General features: G+C 51.0%; 1 protein-coding gene across 1 annotated transcript; it reads right to left on the bottom strand.

The window, feature by feature from the left end:
- Positions 1-187: 187 nt before the first annotated feature.
- On the bottom strand, positions 188-24,063 carry Ss18l1 (SS18L1 subunit of BAF chromatin remodeling complex). The gene is made up of 11 exons (XM_006976043.4): positions 23,923-24,063; positions 14,517-14,593; positions 13,596-13,680; positions 11,867-12,011; positions 11,052-11,249; positions 9,380-9,544; positions 8,933-9,034; positions 7,902-7,994; positions 5,532-5,651; positions 4,420-4,547; positions 188-3,049 (listed from the first exon to the last, which is right to left on the bottom strand). Exons 1-11 carry the CDS (start codon positions 23,989-23,991, stop codon positions 3,023-3,025), a joined length of 1,209 nt encoding a protein of 402 aa, XP_006976105.1. The 5' UTR covers positions 23,992-24,063; the 3' UTR covers positions 188-3,022.
- Between the last annotated feature and the right edge of the window lie 31 nt (positions 24,064-24,094).

The following is a 24,094-nucleotide window of genomic DNA, read 5'->3' as shown; positions in this document are numbered from 1 at the left end:
AGGCCAGCCTGGTCCGCACGCTGAGTTCCAGGCCAGCCAGGGACACACGGTGAGTCTTGTCTAAAAATCAAAACCGAAACTAACCAACCAAACAAAAAGAGGCTAAAATGAGATACGGTGCTTTAAAATTGTACTGCGTTCACAAATAGCAAGGTGGATTTAACCTGTTCAATAAACAGAAATGAAGTAATGGCTAAAAAAAATGTTTTAATGAAAATGGAAAGTCTTCCTCTTTTTACAATTTTGAATGGACGCTCGTTACTGAAGCCCACGCCTGAAAACTGGTACTACAGGATAGGATGACCCTTCCTTCCTGGTCAAGGCCCTCCTTTGCCCAGTGCCTCTGCAGACATCTCCAGTCTCCCACTGTGCTAAGCTAAGTCTGGAGAGGCGTTGTTCATCCAACCACAGCCCCAGACTCCGGGCTTCTGCCAAGCAGCAGGTAACTGTCAGCACATCTGAAAACCTCAATCATCACTGGTCAAGTTCACCAAGTGTTGGACGGATGTTGGGAAACAGGAAGAAGAATGAGCAGCGATTTCCAAATCTCCCTTTTCATCTTTTCTGGCCTTCGGTAGGAGGAGTCATAAAAAAACAAAGCACAGTCAACCACACCTGCAGGAAGGGGTTCATTTCAGCCTAGGACTTTCCAAACATTCATGTTACAGAAGCTATAATACAGTCAATGAAAAAGAACTGCTGGCATCACTTTTCCCCACAAAAATTACATAAAAATGAACAAAACATTAAATAAACATTATTATTAATCATTAAATATATTAACACCAAAATCATGTATAAATTAGGAAATAAATGTACAAACTATTTCACAAAGTGCTTTTAAAAATATATACACAACATTCAAGAAATTCTTAATGTAAGACATTTCAGATTGAAGTTTTGGGGTGATACATTTTTTAAGTGTCCTTTTCTTTCAAAAAGTATTAATACAGCACTTACACGCACACACACTAATACAGCGCTTAACATACACATACACACATACTAATACAGCACTTAACACACATACACGCACACACGCAAACACACATGCACACACACACATAAAAGGCATATTCCCAGATTGGCAAGGAATAAAAACCATTTTCACAGTTACTTAAAATGTTTCGACATTTTCAATGGGAAATTTTAGGCCCCAATTGAGCTTGTAGACTAGTTTTATAAAAATTTCCAGAAAAGAAAGGAGCAAAAGAGATGACCCCCTAAAATGAAGTTGCTAATACTTGTCACTTAGCGATCAGAAACTCATTTCTGTAAAGGTAATACCGTCACATGGTCAGCCCTTGCCAGTGTTAAGGGTTTCCTAAACCCTATGCCTACAAGACATACATGCCTGCATTTGTTGGTATGTATCAGTTCTACAGGAAGGGGAGAACAGGACTGTAGCCAACACAGACAAGTCCTTCAGTCTAGCCCTCTAAGTGAAATAGTCCTTGCTCTGTTTTTCCCAGCAAGGCTGTCAAGATTAATTCAAGTAAAACCCACAAAAGTGCCTTGTACATCCTCACCCACTGAACTATGGGTGAGTTTCATATCGGTAAGTTCATATTCGAGAAGCTATCAACCGACACAATAGAGCCAGGTGTGGTGCATGTCTGAAATCTCAGGACTTGGGAAGTGGAGGCAGGGGGATCATGAACTTAAGGTCAGCCTTAGCTATTCAGTGAGTTTGAGGCCAGCCTGGGCTACTCAAGACCTTGTCTAAAAACACAAAACAAAACCTGGTTAGGTGATGCACCAGGCTCTGGATCCTTGGGTTTTTTGTTTTTGTATCTTCTTGGTTATTCTTAGAATTACACCAGCACTTATTTTGAAGCCCACCCCCTTCATAGTAACATGATTATTACTGTCCCAATAAAGGCTGAGAAATGCCAGTGCTACATTATATGTGGTATTTCCCTTTGATCGTACCTTTTCAAAAAGGCTGTTTCTCATGTTTTACACAGAATTAAAATGAGATTGAACATTCTAGGGATGTAATGAAAAAAGAAAAAACCCACTAAATTTCACTATATAAAACTTGTACTTTTCATTTAAAATAACATAATAAAGTTATTTCGATTTGTTAAAAATACGGTGTGGATTTCAGATTTCCCTAAATGCAAAGGAACGCTTGCTTAACAATCTGAACTTGTAAAATTTAGCATCAGTACTTCCAGTTCTCTTGAAGTTTAGGACCGGGCATACTCAAATCCTTGACATGACATCAAATAAACAAGGGCAAAGCCACACTACTCACAACACAGCTGGCAGACAGCGAGCCTCGCTCTGCAGAACACTGCCCTCCCTAGGGTGGGTTGCTCTCACACTGCCCTCATGGGCACGATTCCTCAGAATAGAGTCACTGACCCCTCTTCATTGTCTAATTTAAAGCCACACACTTTTGGGATCACAGGGAGTGGACGGACACAGGCGGTGGGTGAGTTCTGGAGAGGACAGCTCACGGTCTCTCCACATGAAGCACATTTTCTTTGTTACAGTGATACAAGAAACTAGCCCAAGACACAGAAGGTGTCCCCAAGCCCCATCCAGGCACAGGAAGATGGCCACCCAGGGTTGCAGTATGTGTGTCAAGCTGTGGGCAGCCAGTTAAAGAAACATTTATAGTCCACTCTGCAACAAAGGTGTGAGAGGAACACGCTGGGTCTGCTTACGGTAACATGGACCATGGTGTCTTTCAGATACTGTCTCATCACTGGCCACGAACATGTGATGGCAGTATGACCCCCCAAAGCTAGCTAAGAACATCTAGGAGGGGTGAGGGGCACAAACAGGACAACCTCTCCATCGTGTCGATATACAATACTTTACACAGCACCAAATGTCACACCATCACAGCCAGTAGTGCACGCTTGGCATCATACCCAGCATGAAATGAGCCTGCCTCACATGCAGACATGGCATTGGGCGCAGGGTAACCAACATGTCATGACTCATCAGAACTGCCACTGGCTTGTCCAGAACATACTACTGTGAAGGGTCCAAAGACAGCACTTGTTCCTTATTGCTGGTAATTTCCATACTGCCCCTAAAAGAGAACAAGACATAGATTACACCCCCTCAGTCCTGAGTGGCAGGGTCTACACTCAAGTAACAGGAAGCTTCTTCCCATCGCCAGAACCCTGGATGGGTGGAAAGTGTCCTCAAAAGCAAGTAGCTAACAGCCTGCCAAAGTCCACGAAGGGAGAGGTAGCACTTCTCTAATCCAGAAGTGCCATGTTTTAGCCTGACAGTCCCTCCCCCACCTTCTTGCCCAGTTTTGACGATCGTTTATCTGACCTGACTTATTTTTATCAGCTCTACTCACAGGCAATGCCTGTGAAGATAGCAGCGCTCTCAGTGATGGGAGATAGGGCCTAGCCATGTGCCTGAGCAGACATCAGTGGACCCTCCAGGAGGGGAGTCCGGTGCCAAGCTCCTTCCAGTGACTGATGGGGCAGCAAGGCTGGTGCCAGCACCAGGTTCCACTTTTAGGAAATGGTTAGAGTGACCTGGTTAACAGAATCAGTCAATGCAAATCTGAAGAGAGCACTGGAGCTGAATCAGCACGGCTGCAGAGTTGGAGGCTAACAGAATCCCGCACCCAGAGGAAGAATCTCCTGACGGGCACAGGCACTCAACCCCACCCGGCTTCCTTTCTCCACAGCTGGCAAAGAAGGGCTCCTGGGAGCCCACAGTGAAGAGTCAATGCAGAGCCAAGCTGATGGGTCTCTGGGGCCTGAACCCAGGTGGGTGAAGCAGAGGGCACAGCAGGCCCTGAGTACAACTGTCAGGGCAGGCAGCACCTCTGGACAGAGTAAGTCTAACTCAGTGTTAGTTAGCTGGTTACCCTCAGCCCAGCTAGTTCTTCCCACAGGGAATTATCGTGGTGCCTGGAGCTATTCCTAATCCTCAAACTGGGGAATAGAGTTGGGGAGAGACTGGCATCTATGGGTAGTGGCCAGGGACACTAGAAAACACAGACTATACACAGCAGCTTGCTGTGTACTTGCTTAAGTCCATCAGCCAAGTGACTGGGTTGGGACCTTGAGACCCACAGCTAAAACTCTTACAGGCCGCATTAAAGGTCTGAAGTGAGGACACTTTTCCCTGAGATGTCCCTACTGTGGCTTCTCTGGAGGCAAGTGTAGTCATGACCATTCAGTCTACAACTAAGTTAGCATGTCACTCACTTGTTGGTCCACAAATTCTTGAGATGTTCTTTTTTGGTCTCTGGGAAAGAGGTATCTGTGTCATCAAGACCATCCTAGCAACTGTAGCCCCAGAGGTTGCACACTGCTGCTGTCCTGGAAGCTAATCGGCCCCTCCTCCTACTCCTCAGGACCGTAAGAGAGATCCCTGCCACGCCTCACTTGACACTTGGCAGAAAGTACTTTCAGAAACATCCAGAAAGCTTGCCTGCTCATAGCCGTAAGGCCGCTGCTGCTGGGCAGAAGGTCCCGTCTGCGATGCTCTGTAGCTTCCATACTGTTGACCTTGGCCTTGCTGGTAGCTCGAGTACTGTGAGGGGGCTCCCTGGGCAGGGCCTTTGAAGACAGTAGAGGCTGTCAGGCCAATCATGACCAGGTTTCCAAGCTTGTGAACATCCAGACGCCAGGCACCTATCCTTTGGTGGGTAAAGCCTGTACTACAAGAGTGCTACAACTCAGCTTGCCATCTCTGACAGTCCTGTGAGGACTGGGGACTATGGCCATACACATACAGGACACTGAGGGCCTGTCCCCAGCACACTGGGGCTGCCACCTTGCAGAAGTGGGTGAAGGGCTACTCCAGAACCAGCTGGAGTCAGTTATGGTGGACAGAGTAAAGCAAAACCTTAAACTCAGGTAGAAAAGAAACGTCAGACTTCCTATGAAAACTAAGTTGAAGGCTCAGGAAAGGATTGATAAAGCACATCTGTGTGTGTGTGTGTGTGTGTGTGTGTGTGTGTGTGTGTGTGTGTGTGTGTGTGTGTGTGGTGCTGGGGACTGAACACAGATCATCACAGATGGCAGGAATCTACCATGGAACCACAGTCCAGCCCCTAGTGAACACTAGGCAGGCTTTTAATGCTACATGGCTGTAGCCTGTAAGCTACTGCCCAATGCTGTTTTTCTTTCTTCCCGCATGCATGTCTGCACACCACATGCATCAAGCAGAGGCCAGAGAGCGGCGTCGGATCTCTCCTGGCACTGGAGTTCCGTCAGTTGGGAGCTACCATATGGGTGCTGAGGACCAAATACAGATCCTCTGCAAGAAAACTAAGTTCTTAACGGCCGAGCCACCTCCCCAGCCCCCACTGCCGGCTTCTGAACTGCAACCGCTGGACTGGTGTAGCTGATGATCTTAGACACAGGAAGGCAGGGTACGGGGTACTCGGGAATCCTGGGCACAATCCCCCAACCTCTCCAGAAACTAACATCTGTGCCAAAATAAGCTTACTAAACATCTGCCTGCCTGACAATACAATGCCCGCAGCACGCAGCAGGCCCCAGGGGCCCTCGGTGAGAAGACACGCTGGCCGGCCTTACCGTAGCCTTGCTGCTGGCCCGGGTAGCTCTGCTGGTTGGGGTACTGTTGCTGGGAGTAGGTCTGCTGCTGCGCTGAGCCCTGCTGGTACCCAGTCTGTTGCTGACTGTACTGGGAGTTTCCTGAGGAAGAGGGGGGCACAGTCTCATTTCGGGGCGGTGTACAGGGCTCCCTGTCACCCACAGGAAAGCCATGGAATCCTTGCACCATGTCTCCAGAGGCAGTGTGTTTCCACAATGGCTCAGATATCATACTACATTTTTGTCTTTTTAGAAGATACAAATGAAAAGTATCTTTCATTTCAAATGAAATGAATTCAAAATGGGTGATACAGCTGCTAAGATAAAGGCTAACAACAGTACCACGCACCGAACTATCAAGTTCTACTCCACATGGTTGATCCTAATTGTCAGTGTGACTGGATTGAGAACCACCTAGGAGACACACCTGAGTGTGTCTCTGAAGGTGTTTCTTGAAAAGTTTAAGTGAATGTGGGTGGCACCATGTCAGGGACTAGGGTCCCAGACTGAATAAAGAGGAGAAAGTGAGCGGAGGACCAGCGTTCAGCGTTCATCCCTCTTCGCTTCCTGACTGCAGAAGCCATGTGACCAGCTGCCTCAGGCTCCTTCCACCATAGACTGTCCTTCAAACGGTGAGCCAAAGCAAGCTGTTCCTTAAGCGGCTTTTGTCGGGTGTTTCGTCCCAGCAGCAAGAAAAGTCAGACCCAGCCCTTCAGTGAAGGCCAGGGATGGGTCTGTGTGAAGTGAGGGAATCGTGAGCCCATGCACAGAGGCCACAGGACGATGCAGGTGGCGACTGCAGCATGTTTCTCCAAGCCAAGAGACAGCCAGACTGACGGCAGCCAGCAGACGCTGGTGAGGCCTGCAGCAGACCCGCCCTGAGCTGGCAGAAGGTGGGTCTGCAGACACCTTGACCTCAGATCTCAGGCCTCCGGAGCTAGGAGGCACTGAAGGCCTGATGCTTCAAGCTGCCCTGCTGCTATTCCGTCACTGCAGCCCTGGAGGTCGGACATCAACAAGCAGGCCACAGCCAGGACTGAGGGGATCGTCCCACCTACTGTGGGTTTGGTTTTAAAGGAATAAAACAGGAAAATGAATGCAGATGGTGAAAATCAAGTGCTGTGGGGTAATGCTCCTGTACACTGTAAAGACTGTCACTTGAATTGGTATAAAACGCTGATTGGCCAGTAGCCAGGCAGGAAGCACAGGTGGGGCGACCCAACTAAGAACGCTGGGGAGGAGTCGCCAGCCAGACACAGAGGAAGCAAGACGAGAATGTCGACTGAGGAAAGGTACCGAGCCACATGGCTAAACAGATAAGAATTATGGGTTAACTTATGTGTAAGAGCTAGTCAGTAATAAGCCTGAGCTAATGGCCCAGCAGTTATAATTCATATAAGCATCTGGGTGGTAATTTGGGAAGTGGCTGCTGGGTATTTGGAAGTTGCTGGCGGAACAGAAACTTCCGCCTACAATCAAGTCTGAAGTTGTGACCAGGCAGGTAGAAGTCTCAAAACTGTGGGCTCAATCAGTACAGACTGTTTGTCAGTGTATTATACACACACACCTCTCTGTGTTTCTTTCTTACAGAGTTATTCTAAGATACTAAAAGTCAATTATTAAGAAATACTCCAGGAGCGATGACTCAGAGGTTAAAGAGTGTGTGGCTACTCTTCCAGAAGACCCAAGTTTGGTTCCCAGAACACCATTAGGTGGTTCACAACCACCTGTAACTCCAACTCCAGGAGCTACAACACCCTCTTCTAGTCTCTGAGAATACCACCTGTGAAGGTGAATGAGTACGTACACACAACACATAAATACAGGACAGAAATAAATCTTTTTTTTTTTTATAGCTAATGTGAATGTATGTCTGCTAAGTCTGTGAATCTGTGACTCTCAACCTGCTTAGGACCTGTGTATCTCCTCTCACTTCCCCTTCTGTGGCATCCCATTGGTGACGCCTGTCAGCCAAGGTGGGCATATTTACACCCCAGAGATGGATACACAGCTGTCCCTCTCCCCCATTCCTACAGCACCACCACGGGTCTCTCCATGCTGCGGACACAAGCCCCTTACAGAAGCTACCTACTGGGCTCACAGGCCACTCGGCTGGAGGGATGGCAGCATTTGTCCCCCAGCATGGTCAGACAAAGCCTGTCCTGTTTCCCACACAGGGGTGAAGTGAAGTCCCAGTGTAGAGCCTAGCAAACCCCACCTCGTACACCTACACCACCATCTACCGCCATCAGTGGCGGGTGACTCTGCCAGCCCCAGGAGTGCAGTATCAACTGCTGGGCCTGCGCTGCGTTTACACGGGGCCCAGCGCGTGTCCCCACCCATGCTCCTTACCCCCCTCATAGTAGTGCTGTGTGGAGTCCTCAAACGAGCGGTCGTAGCTCTGCTCTGTGTAGGACGACTGCTGGTAGGCGTAGTCGCCGTGGCCTGCAAGAAACAGGGGACTTCCCGTCAGCGGGGTTGTCTCCTCGCCTAGGTCCGGGGGACGACGGGCTCTGCAGCAGTGAGTTCAGGCCAGGGGACGAACTGGCTGAGCCCGCCTCTCTAAGCCTCTCTGCTATGTCTGTCTGTCTCTCTCTCTCAAACGCAGACATCACCGTCACTGTGAGGCTTGTAGAGAGAATCAAGCCTTCTTGACAGCACTGGCTGTTCTCTCCCATATCCGTCCAGCTTCTGGGGCTTCCTGGGTAGTGGTGCTGTGACCATGAAAAGGCCTTTGGAACACGCTACCATCTCACACCAGGTACCACGGCTTGCTACAAGACTTGTCTCAGCCACCTATCCTGCTCTTATTTCCCAGTCCCAGACATGCACCCTATCTCATGCTATGGCTTACACCAGGGCCCTGGCTAGGAGTTCTCCCACAGACTTCCACTGTTCTCTCTCAAAATATACAGTTAAGATAGATATTTATTGAGACAGGGTCTCCTATTGTAGCCCGGGCTGGCTTCAAATTCTTAATCTTCCTGCTTCAGCCACCCAAGAGCTGGGAACATAGGCATGGGCTACCATACCCAGTATTTAAGATCACTTTAAATGCCACTTTCACAAATCTACTTAAAGGTGACAATTTGCAGAAGTGAGGGCAGGAGGCTGGATGTTAGGACCCACCATGATAACCACACCTGTCAGTAATGGGTGGCTCTACCCAGCTCAGACTCCTACTACCTTCTGGGAAAGGGAAGCAGAAAAAAACCAAAGAGGTGGATGGTGTCCTAAGGCAGAAGATATTCTTGTCAGAGACCAGCCTCAATCACGCCCCAATGTGCTCCAGCTGAGGGGACTTGGGGTGCTTTGCTGGCAGGGCACAAGGATGTTAGGTCTGAAGAGCAGATCAACAAGGAGTTGCCAGCAGCATGTCTTACCGTCTGGGTAGTACTGCTGACTCATGGGCTCTGCAGCACCCTGGCTGTGGCTGTACTGTTCACTGTAGTACTCCTCCTGGCCTAGGTACTGCTGGGAAGAGCCTGTGGGGATGTGAGCAGACTCAGGACCAGCAGGCAGTGGGTGAGACATGCTCACATACCTGGTTCAGTGGCAAAACCATGCTAAGCAGCCTTGCTCACGGGAGGAACACACCCAGGACCATTCAAACACCAATCCTCCCTCTCCTCTTAACCCAGCTGCCCAAATACTCTGGAATCGGAACAACCACCACCTGCCCCTCAGCCCCCAACATCTGCTCCCTGGGCCAGTGGATACTCACTCGGTTCCCATTGCACCTACAGGCCAAGCATCCTTGCTCACGTCATGGAACAAACATTATGGCCCTTGTGGCTCTTCACCACAGGCTGAAGCAGGCCTCGCCTTACCTTGCTGGGAGGGTCGGTAGGGCGCCATGGGCCGCTGTCCCATCATGCTGCTCCCTTGGCCACCCTGGCCCATCATGGCAATGGGCGCCTGGCCCTGGTAATGCTGGCTCCCGCCCTGTGCCGAGTTGTAGTGGGACGTGGCTGCCTGCTGGTGCATCATGGAGACTGTGTGATGAGACAGAGACCCCAAAATAAGCCTGGGGGGGGCTCTTTCCCCTGCAAACCTCACTCCCTCCTAATGCTACTCCATCATCATTTCCCATGTTCATGTAAGATGGGGCTTTTGGATTCCAGGTCACACCTCTAACAATGTGAACTGCATCTATGCCCTGGCACGAGGTCAGACCTCAGCTGTTAGTACTCACGTTCGGCTAACAGAAGAGAGGCACTGGGCAAGACAATGTGGGTTCTCAGGGCCCACAGCTCCCGAGCAAAGAAACTAGAACCCTGTCCTTCCTTGTTCCCAGGACTTGTCCTGAAGGAGTCAGTGTCCTCGCCTCACTTCTTGAGCAGTGACCCTACAGCTACTATAGGCTGCACCTGCCTGTCTGCTGGCCCTGTCCTCACACTGCTCAGAACTCGGGAGCGGCACTACCCAACAGAGATGAAACAGGGTCCACGCCTGTCACTCTGGCTACTCAGGAGATGGAGGAAAGAAGATTCCAAGTTCAAAGCCAGCCGAGGCAATTTAGTGAGGGATGTAGCTCACTAGTAGAGCCCTTGCCTTACATGCATGAGGCCCTGTGCTCAGTCCCAGCACTAGGGGAAAAAAGGAAGAAAGAAAGAAAAAGAAACACTTCTAGTATCATGTTGAAAAAGTAAAACAAGCCGGGCAGCAGTGGTGATGCCTTTAATCCCAGTACTCTATGAGTTCAAGGCCAGCCTGGTCTACAGAGTGAGTTCTAGGACAGCCAGGGCTACACAGAAAAACCCTCTCTTGAAAAACCAAAAAAGTGAAGCGATCTTCAATAAACACTCTAACAATGTGTTTGCAAAAATAAATCTGCAGTGTTATGATCATAGAAAACACTAGGAGAAGCCGGGCAGTGGTGGTGCAACGCCTTTAATCCCAGCACTTGGAAGGCAGAGGAGGCAGGTGAATTTGAACTCTGTGAGTTCGAAGCCAGCCTGATCTACAAAGTGAGTTCCAGGACCAAAAAAAAAAAAAAAAAAAAAGAGACTAGGAGACACTCCATCTTGTTTTGTAACATTCCTCTGAAACCCGTCTCTGATGCTCAGAGAACATCTAGATTGGACCTGCCATGTCCTAGGTACGTCATGATCAGCACCCACCATCACAGACAGCCTAGATCTGGGGCTGCTGCTCTGCTGAGAGGCCTGGACCTCCAGCTTAGCATTTGTGACCCTTCATCTTTCCTACTTCTGGATTTTGCCAGGGGTCCCCTGTGTGGGATGATATACCTCATCTGAGACCAGTGTTCTTCCAAGTCCCACAGCCAACGGCACCCTTTCCTTGGAATTCCTGAGGCCTTTGAGAAGCCACTCAGGGCTGAGTCCCTGTGTATCCACCCACTGGCCTGGTGGAAACACCTAGGGAAGCGTCACAGCACCCGCCAGGCGGGCCGCCCCTTTGGGGCCACACAGACAAGCTGCCTGACTTCCTAGGGTTTAGGAGCTGGCCAGGGCTGTGGGGCCAGGTGGAGGGCAGTACCTGGGTTGGACTGCATGTTGATGTTGGTCCGAGATACATAGTTGCTGATGGCACCTTGGCCTTGCATGGGAACGCTCTGTGAGGTGGGTCCCGAGTGGCTGTAGCCAGGCCCAGTACCATGACCGCTGCCTGACATGCTCATGGAGGTTGTGGGCAGTGTGCTCTGGGCCGTCTGTTGCATGGACACGTGGTTTGGACCTGCCGGGAGGGGTAGGAAAGGGAGTGTCAGGCACTGGAGGCCAGGTAACCACCTCAAGGTAAAGACACTAAGTTTCCTTTCTGAGGAGGAAGTTAATCCCTGGTCAGTAACACTGATGAAGTAAGCGATGAATGAACAGACACACACCATGTGTCTTGGTTACTGAGAGCCCGTGTAGTTATTAGTTCTTATACTGCAGCAATAGCAGCAGCAGCAGCAGCACCACCACCACCACCACCACCACAACCATCACACCACCACCACCACCACCACCACCACCACCACCACCACCACCACCACCACCACCACCACCACCACCACCCCCTGCACACCTTCAGTCTAGAGAATCCACACAGAAGCACATGTCTGTACATTAAGTGGACGGAGTCAAGCAGAACTGGGCACCTGAAGTCAGCTTGATGCCCTCTGCATATTTATTCAACCCCCACATACACTTAGGCTTAGCAGAGTCCCTGTGGCCAGAACAGTGGGAGGACAGAGGTGGGCACAGGCCAGGCCAGGCAGGCACTATGCCCAGCTCTGCCGGTTGTAGGCTGTCACTGTAGCCAGCCACCTACGGCTACCTTGGTGACATCGCTGCAGCAAACCTGCTCACCGTTACCGATCTGGCCCTGCATGAGGGAGGCAGGGGGCAGGCCTGTGCTGATGGCGTCGCCGAGGCTGCCCTGGGGGTGCAGGCCCTGGCTGGAACCGCTCTGGCTCAGCGCTCCCGGGCCCAGGCTCATGTTCTGTGTTGGTGGCTGTAGACGACAGGAAGGTTGGGAAAGGACAGTTAACTCAGAGAACGGCACCAAGAGCCACCCCAGGGACAGAAGAACGGCACAGCTACCTGCCAGCGGGGTACTGGGCTGAGACAGAGGCCAAACATGACATTCCGAACATCAATGAGCTGGCCAAGTGTCTCTGTCCACATCTCGTCAACAACCCAGGCCCTGCACAAGATGGCTTCCTGCACTTTTATCTCCTGTGTCCCCTCCCCTCTCATCCTCCACCTCTCAGTTAACCGTAAGGTGTAGAAGGGAGGTGGTTCCTCCCCTAGATAAACAGTGGTTCCAAAGGTTTGCACACACATGCTATCTGTAGCTAGCCAAAAAAGGGAGCCCCTAACCAGGCCTGGTGCTACAGCCCTATAATCTCAGCCAAGAGCTGGAGGCAGGAGGATGACAAGTTCAAGGCTTGCCTACAGCGTGAGTTCAAGTTCAGTCTGGGCAAAATAGCTAGATCCTAAAACTAAAATTTATTTTTAAGAAGTAAAATACAACTGAGGATACAGCTTCATATGCACAAAGCTCCAGGTTCAACCCCCAGTACTGAAAATGAGAAGGGGAGTGTCCAGCAGGACCAGCTGGTATCTGCAGAAGTACCTGATCGACATCACAGCCGACCAAGGTATAATGCCACTTATAATGCCTCCACTTTCCCAGGGAACAGTGGTATTGGGGTGAGCCATTCTTGATAACACATCTGCCCTGGCACCTTGTAGTCAGCCGTGGTCATTCTGGGGTTACCTCACTTGGCCACAGGCATATGATCCAACTTCACAGTAAAAATTTAATTAGGGGAAAATGCATTTACAGAAAATCAAACAGACAATAAAATATTTATGCTAACATCTGGAACATGGCTGCACTGGAGATTTTTTCCTTTCAACTTTCTTTTTTTTTTTTTTCTTTTTGGTTTTTCGAGACAGGGTTTCTCTGTGTAACAGTCCTGGCTGTCCTGGAACTCCCTCTGTAAACCAGGCTGGCCTCAAACTCACAGACATCCACCTGCCTCTGCCTCCCGAGTGCTGGGATTAAAGGCGTGCGCCACCACTGCCCGGCTCTTTCTTTTATTTTTAAGCCAGGGTTCACACTGTGTAGCCTCAGCTAGCTTGGTACTCAGTATACTGCCCAGTCCAGCTTCAAACTGACAGCAGCCCCACTACCTCAGCCCCAGTGCGGGGACTAAAGGCGAGCACCAAGAAAGATTGTTTTTTTAAAGTCCTGGTAATGCACTCACATGCACCGGAACCACTCACACCATTTGGAGGGGCTTACAATGTATGAAGCCCGGCATTCAAGCCTCACACCACAAAAACAGGAAGCAAACAGAAAGAAGTGTTTACGATAAAGGCGAAAAGCTCCCTCCTGTCCATCACGACACTGATAACATTCCTAGGGCTGGTTCTGGGGTCACTTCTCCACACTAAGCCTTCTACCTGTCTGGTCATGTGATGGGGGGTTTTTCAGAACCCCTGATTTCTAATGCCTAGTAGTACTGGGTTGCTGTTGGTCACCTGACCACTTGAGATGACACAGCCAGAAACTGGTCGCAGTACCTACCGCAGGAAGCAGCGACTGCATATTCTGGTTGGAGTCTGCTATCGTGGCCAGGTAGACCAGGTTCCGGTGCAGGATCTGCTGGTACCTGTGGGAGAAGCATACAGGTGAAGCAGGACAAGCTGCCACGCCCAAAGTAGAAGCACAGTCTACCCAAGTGAGCCTTGACCTCCAGCCAAACTCCAGCAGGACACGGGCCCCAAGGACACCCAGGCCGGGCTGCAAATAGGCAGCTGCGGCTCTCCACAGTCCAGGAAGGGGTAGGCAGGGAACAGGTCCAGCCAGGTCCCAAGCAGGCTCCTGTTCCACGATTGAACCCTGGGAAGACCCTGAGATGTGAGCCAAGAGGAAGGTGGTACTAGGTCAATGGAAAAGGAGGAGAGGCCTAAAGAAGACTGAGGAAGACAGGGAACAGAGCCCTGCTCCAAAGTCAGACATCAGGCTAACTTCATAGCAGCTGATAGCCTGAAGAGCCCTATAAGGAAACAGGAAGGGGCCAGGGGACTGAGGACCCTGACCCACATCTCACCCACACATCACACCAAGCAAGGCCTCAGGTCTCTCAGACAAGATGCACCAGGTGGGGACCTGGGCCATGCACCCTTGACACCCAGGAGACTCAAGACCCCTCATGAAGGTGAGACAGAGGTCTGAGGTACTTTGCCCACACAGAGGCACAGGCTGTCTCTTGGTTGGGTCTACTATTGGCCCCATGGATGGAGGCTGTGGAAACTCCATCCCTCTTTACCCCAAGCCCTAATAGTGAGGGTTCCCACCGCACTTGTACCCTCAGGATTACATATGACCTCACTCTGCTCCGTCCGTACCCAAGAAAACTTTCCCAGAGCACGGAGAAGGCAGTGTCACAGAGACCAAGGGAGGGCTGGGTCTCGGGCTGGGTCTCGGGCTGGCATGGTTACTTACTGAGTGCACTCGGCCGTCTTGCCCTTGCTCTGGTAGTCCAGGATGCACTGGATCAGATGGTGGTTCTCATCCAGCATCTGAAGGGGAGGGAAGCACACGCCAGTCACACAGCAGCTGGTTCACACCCAGGACGCCAGGATCCTTGGGGAGTGTGTTGGGGACACTCACTCCAGGTCCCAGGCCCCTACCTACAGAGTGCCACAGACCCTCACATCACAACTGCACAAGAGGCAGCTTACATTTCGGTAGGCTATGTTCAGCCTGGGCCAGCGAGGAAGCCAAGGGGACATCGTGGCTAGTAGGAGGCGCTACAGATTCACAGAGTAGGCAAAACACCGAGGCGACTGACGAGGGAACCATGGGCTACCGATCTACAACTTCACCCCTCTGGATCTCCTCCAGCCCTGAGCTCAACATGAGAAGTGTCACAGAAAGCCCAGGCCGCAGTCTGCAGAGATCAGCAATGTTTCCAGACTGTCTTATGTGTGATACAGGGTCGACATTTGAAAACGATCTCAGTGAGTGATGGGTGAATGAATGGCCAGACGTGAACATGTTGGAGATGGACCGTGGGCCCCCAGGACTGTTGCACAGGCTAGCAGCTCAGTTTCAAAGAGTAGGAAGCTGGTCCTCACGCCACCAGCTATAGCCTACACTCAGCATGGTATGGAACTGGCCAGATACCGCACAGGTGGCAAGACTGGAAGGCACTGGGCTGAGCTCCCAAGCTGTCTTGGAGGCGCTGATGTGTCTGTAGGAGAGTCTAACACTCTTACAAACCCTGTAATGTGAGGGTCTGACCTCCACAGACCCCAGGGTTGGTGCATCTGCTCTAGCATGTGCTGGCTTCAGTGACTGGTGGCACTGAGTGGGACTTCAGGGACACTGGGCATGCCTGGGGGTGCAGGGGACATGCCAAGCTTATGGGCAGGTGTGGTACACAAGAGCCTCCTACAATTTGACAGTCCCCTTGAGAAATGCAGAGGGAGAGGTGGGAGGGGACAGAGGAAGAAGTGTGCCAAGCCAGTGGGCAGAGGACAACCTGCAGGTCGTGTTGAGTCATCTTCTACCTGGAGTGACCAGTCTTCCTGGAGGAGGAAGCCTGCCTCACCGGCTACTTCCTGTGCCACACAGGGCCTTTGATCAATGGCTCACAACAGGCAGGCCCTTACCTTCACCGAAACACATACTTGGCCTGTGCCTTTAGGCTGCCTGCTGCCCCTCCCTCTACTTTGCAGCATGGGTCCCTGAACTGCTTCCTGCCTGAGTCTAGCTCCCAGCACCACCCCTCAGCCTGTACAACTTCAGGGTGGTCTCCCCTGCCCTGCTCCTTTGCAGGTTAAAACACCTCGAGGTGACAACCTATCCTGGACTCAGTACCCACCATGCCCACCAGGGGGCACTGCCGCACAGAAGCTGCTGATAAGAGTGATCTAACATTCAGGGAACGACTTTCTCCAGGTTACGTGAAGAACAAACCTCTGATGCACACCCCACCCCATCCCCCACCCCCACACAAGGCTCCCAGCATGCTCTTCTTCAACTCCCCAATCTCAAGGAACGGCTCTCTCCAAGGATACAAAGTAAGCCCCCACACAGCATGCCTAGGTGTCATGTCAGCATCAGCCGTGAGGAAGACACAGAGAGGTCAGTGACAGCACCACTATATTACAGTCTAGCCACAAGGTGGGACAGTGCCGCATTCCACAGTACCTAGCATTTATAAACATGAGGAAATACTGGACGGTTACCATGTTTTAAGATTTTGTTCTTAGTTATGTGTTTGTGTGTTTGCTTGTGTGCTGGAGTGTGCAGACATGTGTGCAGGTACCCACAGAAGCCAGAAAAGGAGGGTCAGATCCCCTAGAGGAGTTACAGGTGGTTGTGAGCTGCCCAATGAGGGTGCTAGGAACTGAATTTAGAGCCCATGCAAGGGCAGTGCATGCTCTTAACTGCTGAGCTAAATCTCTAGCCCATGCTTTCTCAAAACAGCAAACGGGGTGCTGACTCGCGGGGTGCTGGCTTGCTTAGTTTAAAAACATTTACAGCAGCCGGGTGGTGGTGCTGCACACCTTTAATCGCAAGCACTTAGGAAGCAGAGGCAGGTGGATCTCAGTGAGTTCGAGGCCAGCCTGGTCTACAAAGCGAGTTCCAGGACAGCCAGGGCTGTTACACAGAGAAACCCTGTCTTGAAAAACCAAAACCAAAAACCAAAAACCAAAACCAAACATTCACAGGAAAGACAGGATGTGGACACAGACGCATGCCGAGAGCGCCAGACCCTCACAGACCTGCCTGCAGGGGACAAGCATGGTATACAATTCCAAGGACAGCGAGAACAGGACCTGAGCTGGCACTTGTGGATTTTAGAGAGAAAAGCAAAAGGAAGGAACTGAACTGCAGTCGCCAGATCTCAACCAGCTGTATGTAGAGCTACCCGGGAAAGTCCCAAGAGGCTCAAGGCAGGACTGTTCCTTGACTGCATCTTGGCAGGGATGGAAAGGAGGAGGGCAGAGAGTACCCCACAGTGAGGACTACAGAACCTCCAACCCTGTCCCCAGTCTCAACAGGGCAAACCCATGATGGCCAGCATCAGCCTACGGAGGAAGCCTGTTGTCTGAGGGGCAAACACTCAAGGCCAGGATTCAGGCCAGGGGTAGAGCATCTGTCTGTGTAACATGCAGAACTTAGGTCTGGTCCAGTCTAATCTCCTGCACTGCTTCTCAATGCCCAATACTTGGAGCAACCAAGATTATAAAGAAAAAACACCAGCCGGGCAGTGGTGGCGCACGCCTTTAATCCCAGCACTTGGGAGGCAGAGCCAGGCGAATCTCTGTGAGTTCGAGGCCAGCCTGGGCTACCAAGTGAGCTCCAGGAAAGGCGCAAAGCTACACAGAGAAACCCTGTCTCGAAAAACCAAAAAAAAAAAAAAAAAAAAAAAAAAAAGAAAAAACACCACACCTATATTCAAATCACAACTATAAAAACAAGTTACTATACAGAAGAAAGATAGCAGACTATTTAAAATTAAAACAAGAGTGGTATAGTTGGGTCTTGAGGAAGACTGATTCCCAATTTTCTGAGAAACCGCTACACTGATTTCCATAGTGGCTGTACAAGTTTGCACTCCCACCAACAGTGAGGAGAGTTCCCCTGTTCTACATCCGCTCCAGCATAAGCTGTCTGCAGTGCTTTTGATCTTAGCCATCTGACAGGTGTAAGATGGTAGCTCAGAGTTGTTTTGATTTGCATCTCCCTGATGACTAAGAATGCTGAGCAATTCCTTAAATGTCTTTCAGCCTGTTGTAGTGGTGCACACCTTAATCCCAACACTCAGGAGGCAGAGGCAGGCGAAACTGTGAGTTAGAGGACAGCCAGGAATACACAGAGAAACCCTGTCTTGAAAAATAAAAACAGGCCTGGAGAGATGGCTCAGTGGTTAACAGCACTGGCTGCTCTTCCAGAGGTTCAATTCCCAGTAGCCACAGGGCAACTCAAAACCTTCTATGATGGGATCTGGTGCCCTTTTCTGGTATGCAGGCATAAGTGCAGACAGAATACTTACATATAAATAAATAAATCTTAAAAAAAAGCAGGGTGGTGGTCGCTCACACCTTCAACTCCAGCACTCATGAGACAGAGACAGATATTGCTCAAAAAACCAAAACATAACACAAACAAACAATATTAACACAGGGGCCGGGAGGATGATTCAGAGGGTAAAGGTACATGCCACAAAACTCATGAACTGAGTTCAATCCCTGGGACCCACACTGTGGAAGAAGAGAACTGTTGTGATTGTTTGTGTTCTGACAAAGTTTGCCTGCGGATCAGACGGTGGAGCTAGCCACTGGTTAACCATAGAGGTCTGCACAGACAGGAGACAGGAAGTGATATGGCTGGGTAGAGAGAGAAAGTGACAAGGCAGGGCACAGACAGGATCTCGGCCTTTTTGGTCTGAGGATTTGGAGAGGTAAGAGGTGACTGTGGCTGCTCCTTTGCTTCTCTGACCTTTCAGCTTTTACCCCAATACTTGACTCTGGGTTTTTATTATTAAGACTAATTAGGATCACGCTACAGAGAACTGACTCCCACAAATAGTCCTCAGACCTCCATTCCTCTGCCATGGCACCCATGCACAGGCATACTAAATGTGGTAGAAACCACAGGGACCCCCCCACACACACACACACAAAATAAGCTCTTGGAAAATATTAGTGAAAACAAAACAAAAGCTGGGCATGGTAGTGTGCGCCTGTAACACCACCACTTGGGAGGCAGGAAGGGTGTCAAAAGTTGAAGGCTAACCTGGTCTACATAGTGTGTTCTAGGCCTGGTCAAAAATCAAAACAGAACAATAGGGCTGGAGAGATGGCACAGGGGTTAAGAGGGTATATTCATCTTGCAGAGGACCTAAGCTCAATTCCTAGCACCCACTCAGGGAGCTCACAAGTGCCTTGAACAGGCTATGGAAACAAGATGACCAGCTGCCTCCAGCTCCTGCCACCATGGCTCCCCTGCCATGATGGCTGAACCCTTAAACTGTAAGCAGAAATAGCCTCTTTAACCTCTTAAGTTGCTTCCTATCAGGTAAGGAGAAAAACAAAAAACAACAACAACAAAAAAAAAAACCCCGAGACACTGCCCACTACAGAGGTCCATGATCTGAGGATATTTCTAGAAGGCTGATAACTAACCTAACAACACTCTCAGGAGAGGGCTGCAGACCTACTGCTAGGAGCCAATGAGATGCCTTGGAACGTTCACCCCACTGCAGAAGATGTGAATTAGCCATGTGAGCTTCAAAGCAGTCCCAAAAGCACAGGCAGGACACGTGGGAGGTACAGCCTTGTAGCCTCACAACCACGTTCACCACGTATATCCAGTTTTCACAGACTACACACACAGCAAAATACTTGACCACAGATACAATATATTGCCACCTTCCTGAGACAACACACGTCAGTTCTGGTCCTGTATATCTTTGGATCCTTAGAAAATTGAGTTAGCACAGCTCAGCACAACCAAATCATCCTGCGTCCATGAGAATTTCCATGCTGAAGAAAGACACAGATGGCGTTAAAAACCCAGCATGTTTGGATGACTCCGAACTGCGTGCCAGAAAACGCCTCTTTACAAGATTCTAGACTGGCCAGTTTTGTAGCAGGCTTTTTTTTTGGGCCACTAACCAGCTCCCAAATAAAGCCATGGAGACTTCTTATTAATTATGAATGCTCAGCCTTAGCTTAGGCTCGTTTCTTACTAGCTCTTATAAATTATTTTAGCCTGTCTCTCTTCATCTACGTTTTGCCTCAGGGCTTTTTACCTTTATTTCATTCTGTATGTCTTACTCTGCATCCAGCAGCTGCCTCGATGACCTTGGGCATCTCCCTTAGTCTCTTCTCCCTTCTCTCCTCAAGCCCAGATTCCTCCTCCTACTTATTCTCTCTGCCCACCAGCCCCGCCCATCCCTCTACCGCCTAGCTATTGGCTGCCCAGCTTTTTTTTTACTAGACCAATCAGGTGCCTTAGGCAGGCAAGGTAAAACAGCATAAACAAATAATACAACACATTTTACATAGTTACAGCAATGTTCTTCTACAACACAGTCTTCTACCAACAGAGTCCTTGCACGGAGTGACCTGGCCCCTTCTCTACGCTCGGTGCCTTTAACTCAGCATCGTCTTCACTCTCAACGCGGGAGACTGAGGCCCAGGAAGCACACGGGAGCCACAACAAATGAAAGAGATTCTGAGCCCAAGAAGCCCGAGTAGCCCCTGCCTTGCTCTCCTGCAGCCCAGAGGACCCTACATACACATGCTTAAAACAACTGGGTCCTGTCCACAGCCTGTCCTACACAGCATCCCATAGTCCCTCTCCCTCACCACCCACACCTCCAGGCCCTCAATTCTTCTTTCACATGCCACACCCTAAGCTTCAAGGCCTCAAGACAGCAGTTCCATGCCTTATCTGCTGGTGGTCATACCTAGCGTTTATTGTACCTGCTGGACACAACATGTTCCTCACTTGTAGCTTGGGGACTTCCTGAAGTGGCCCTGGGGCTCCAAGCACAGAGACAGGTGCCATGCAAGCCCACTGGCTCAGAAATCTAGGAACATGCTAGGGCAGAGTGCCATGTACCAAACAGCAGAGGTGTTCTCGCCAAAGCCTCACAAAGGGGAGGGGTGTAAGCAGGTAGGGGACACTGACTCCTGTTCCAAGTGCCTCTCCCCTTTAGACTTGGGGACAGAGGTAAAGGCAAGCAGCCTTTGGCCACAGATACCTTCTCTGGAATGTCCGGCTTCACTGAGCAGCAGGTTCCCAAAGAACCCTATCCCTGCTTCTCTCCATCCTAGGAACGCAGGGCTTAGGTCGAGAACCATGCAGGGTGGTCCCTTGCCTGACAGAAGGCAAAGAAACCAAAGGACTGTCCCCACCCCAAGGCGGACTCCAGACAGTAACGAAGGGCTATCATTCCCTCCCCATCCCGGGAATGGGAAGAGAGGCTCTGTGCTCTTCTAGGGAGGACTCTTGCTCAAGAACAGCTACCCAAGAGCCATTATTCTGCCATTCTGATAGCAAACTAACTTCCACAAGCCAGTCAACACTGTGGGGACAGCTCTAACTTTCCAAGTGACCTTCCTGACTGGATTGGCTGTGCAAGCCTAGAGACCAGAATTCAACCCCTGGAACCCACGGACAAGAAGGAGGAACTGATTTCACAAAGTTGTCCTTCTGACTGCTACATGTCCACTGTGGCATGTACACCTGTGCATGTAAAAAACAAAAACAAAACCCAATAATAATAGCCAATACAATCATCAACAGATACGCAACTTTTATTGTGTAATTGTTGTGTGAAACAGCAGGGGGCGTCCAGTTGTCCTCACCAAAGCACAGTTGGGACGGAGTACATCTCTCTCAGGTGCCAGTGCTCTGTCATCACAAGGTCACCTGCTCCAGGTCAGGCCAGCTCTCCAGGCTTCCGCTCTGGGTCTTCACTCCCTGCTCCATGCAGGCCACCTCTAGGACTATTCACGGCTTGCTCAAATTTCCTGACCTCACAGAACACCTAAACTTGGAAAGTGGGCCATCTACAAATTAATGTTACCATTATCCTTCTAAGAGGGAGAGAAAGAGACAAGGAGATCCAGGAGGAGGAAAACAGAGACCTCTCTGCAGCCGAGGACAGCAGAGGTTTTGGCAGCTATCAGAAGCTGAGGAGGTGTGAGGCGGCCTCCCTCAGGACTGCAGGAAGGCAGGCAGGCAGGCAGCCACTCCTTCACACCCTGACAAGGTGAATGAATAAAGACTGCTATCTAGGGAAATTTCGGGACACTCACACATGCGCTTCGGCAGAGCATGGACTCCACAGTATGCAGGGTGTACTAGCTGCACCCAAGTCCCATGCAAAACTAGGGACCAGCAATGAGTACCTCAGTCACGTGCTAACTCACACGCCACAAACAATACCTCAAAGTCCTATCGTGGCCTTGGGACTGTGGAGAGAAGATTAGGAGGGACATTCGTGTGGGACTTTGAAGGTTGAGCAGGACCCGAGAACAAGCTGTTACTTCCTTTGCTTTCACTATCTGCCAGTCCTCGCGGGAATCCCTGGCTTTCCCCGGTGATCTTAACACGGGCAGGTTAGCACACATGGCCGGTGCGCCGAGTACATGCACTAGAGGTGGAGGTTAGGGCTTTGTGACCGCTAGACACGAGTTCCACCACTAAATTATATCCCTGGCTCTTGGCTTTCATACAGGGTCTTGCTATATAGCTTGGGCCACCCTTGAACTTGCCATGTAGCTCAGGCTATCCTTAAACCTGTCATCTTCGACTCTGCTTCAGAATGTGATTTCAGTGGTACATCATCAAGCTAGGTCAAAGTACACATTCCCCTCAAGCCTTCCTAGACTCCCGACAAGTACCCTGACAGTATGAACCGAAGACCCACTTCCAAAGATGCACAGGCTGTTTCTGCCCTGGACCGAAGTCAGCAAATTTCCCCTCTCTGTGGTCCTCCAACACACTCTAGCTTGGAGAAACTGAGGAGCTTTGATGAGTAGGTGTGACTACAAAATTCTGGACAGATGCTGAAGCCAAAGGTTGCTTTGAAAACAGTGACTATCAAGCTCCAGAGTGCCAGCACACCGTTGAGTCTAGCAATGTTGTGTGTGCTTCCCTTCCAGCAACCAAGGCTGGACCCAACCCATGGCCACAGCCACGGCAGCCCCTGGAGCCGTAACGGGAAGGTCACCACTAGCTAGCTCTACCACTTAGCCTCCGTAGCTTCAGTTTCCTTCACTAAATCACTTCAAAAAAAGCGGAGTATGATAAGATCTATAAAGCCTTGAACAGTGCCTGGAACACCATGGCATCCCACAGCTTTCACAAAGTCGATAAAAACCCACACTTGAAAACCTGTATTTCTGCTCTGCTCCAATAATCTCCCCTGCTCAAAGCTGGCTAGGGCTTGCCAATTGCGACAACCATTATATTGCTAAGGAGCAGGACATGAGGAGGATATGGGAAACAAGTGACAAGATGAGGAAATTCCCACAAACCCCTCCGGTGGTCATGAGGGACTAAGAGGCCAATGCCCTTGGGGGACCTGACCGGCTTGAGGGAATTCACTCTTCTGTAGAAGAAACCCGAATTGAGAAAAGCCAGAGCATAGAAGATGTTCAGAACTGAAAGACAGCCAGTAAAAAGCTAGTGTCCACGTCAAAACTTAAAGCTTTGTTAGAGATGTCCCCAGACCCATGCAAATGTTTTCTCTGGAAAACAGTACCCCGAACTAAAGGATGGGAATGTAGGACGAACCTCCGTTGTCTTAAGTCTGGGTGCAGGCGGCGAGGCTCGCTGATGCCCAGTGACCCGAGCGGGGGCGGGGCTGCGCTCGCCTGAGGTCCACCGCGTGCAGCGAGCTCGGGACACCGCTGCGGGCCGTGGGCATGGCACGCACACTTTGGATGCGTTCCTTTGTGCCGGGCACCGCAGTACCTCACGAGAGCGGCCAGCTCGCCGCAGCGGCGCGCCTCCAGGCTGCCCGCGCCCCCTCTCCACTCGCCAAGCTGCGCGCAAAGGCGCGCGACCGTCGCCACCAAGGCTGTCAGCGGAGCGCGACGAGCCCCCGCCCCGGCTGGAGGAGCCGCGGGCCCCGGCGTCCCGCACTGTTGCGTTTGCTGCCAGGGGCGCTCTCTGAGGACACCGCGGGACGCGTTCCGGGGTCGCCACCCCCTGCGGCCGCCCGGCCCCCGCTGCAAGCGCCTCCGGCAAAGTTGGCGCAGGCTCTCCTGGGGGCGCGCGGGGCCGCCGTCAGGGCTCCGGCTGCCAGGCTCTGCCCCGGCTTTGTTCGCGCCCCGCGCCCACCTTCACTCCGCACCCCCGCGGCGCTGCCCACCTTCTGGATGGTCTGCTGTGTGACCTCCCCTTTGCCTCTCGGCCGCGCCGACGCGAAGGCCACGGACATGGTGGCGGCGCGGACTCAGCCCGTGATCATTGGGGTTTATTCTCCGGCTGCGCCCGGCGGCCCGAGATGCCCATTCTCCGCAGCGCGGGGGCGGGGGCGCGGG

Source organism: Peromyscus maniculatus, chromosome 4 (genome assembly GCF_049852395.1).
Source record: "Peromyscus maniculatus bairdii isolate BWxNUB_F1_BW_parent chromosome 4, HU_Pman_BW_mat_3.1, whole genome shotgun sequence".
NCBI lineage: Eukaryota > Metazoa > Chordata > Mammalia > Rodentia > Cricetidae > Peromyscus > Peromyscus maniculatus.
The sequence above is the reverse complement of the archived record's forward strand: the minus strand, read 5'-3'. Positions and strand labels throughout refer to the sequence as shown.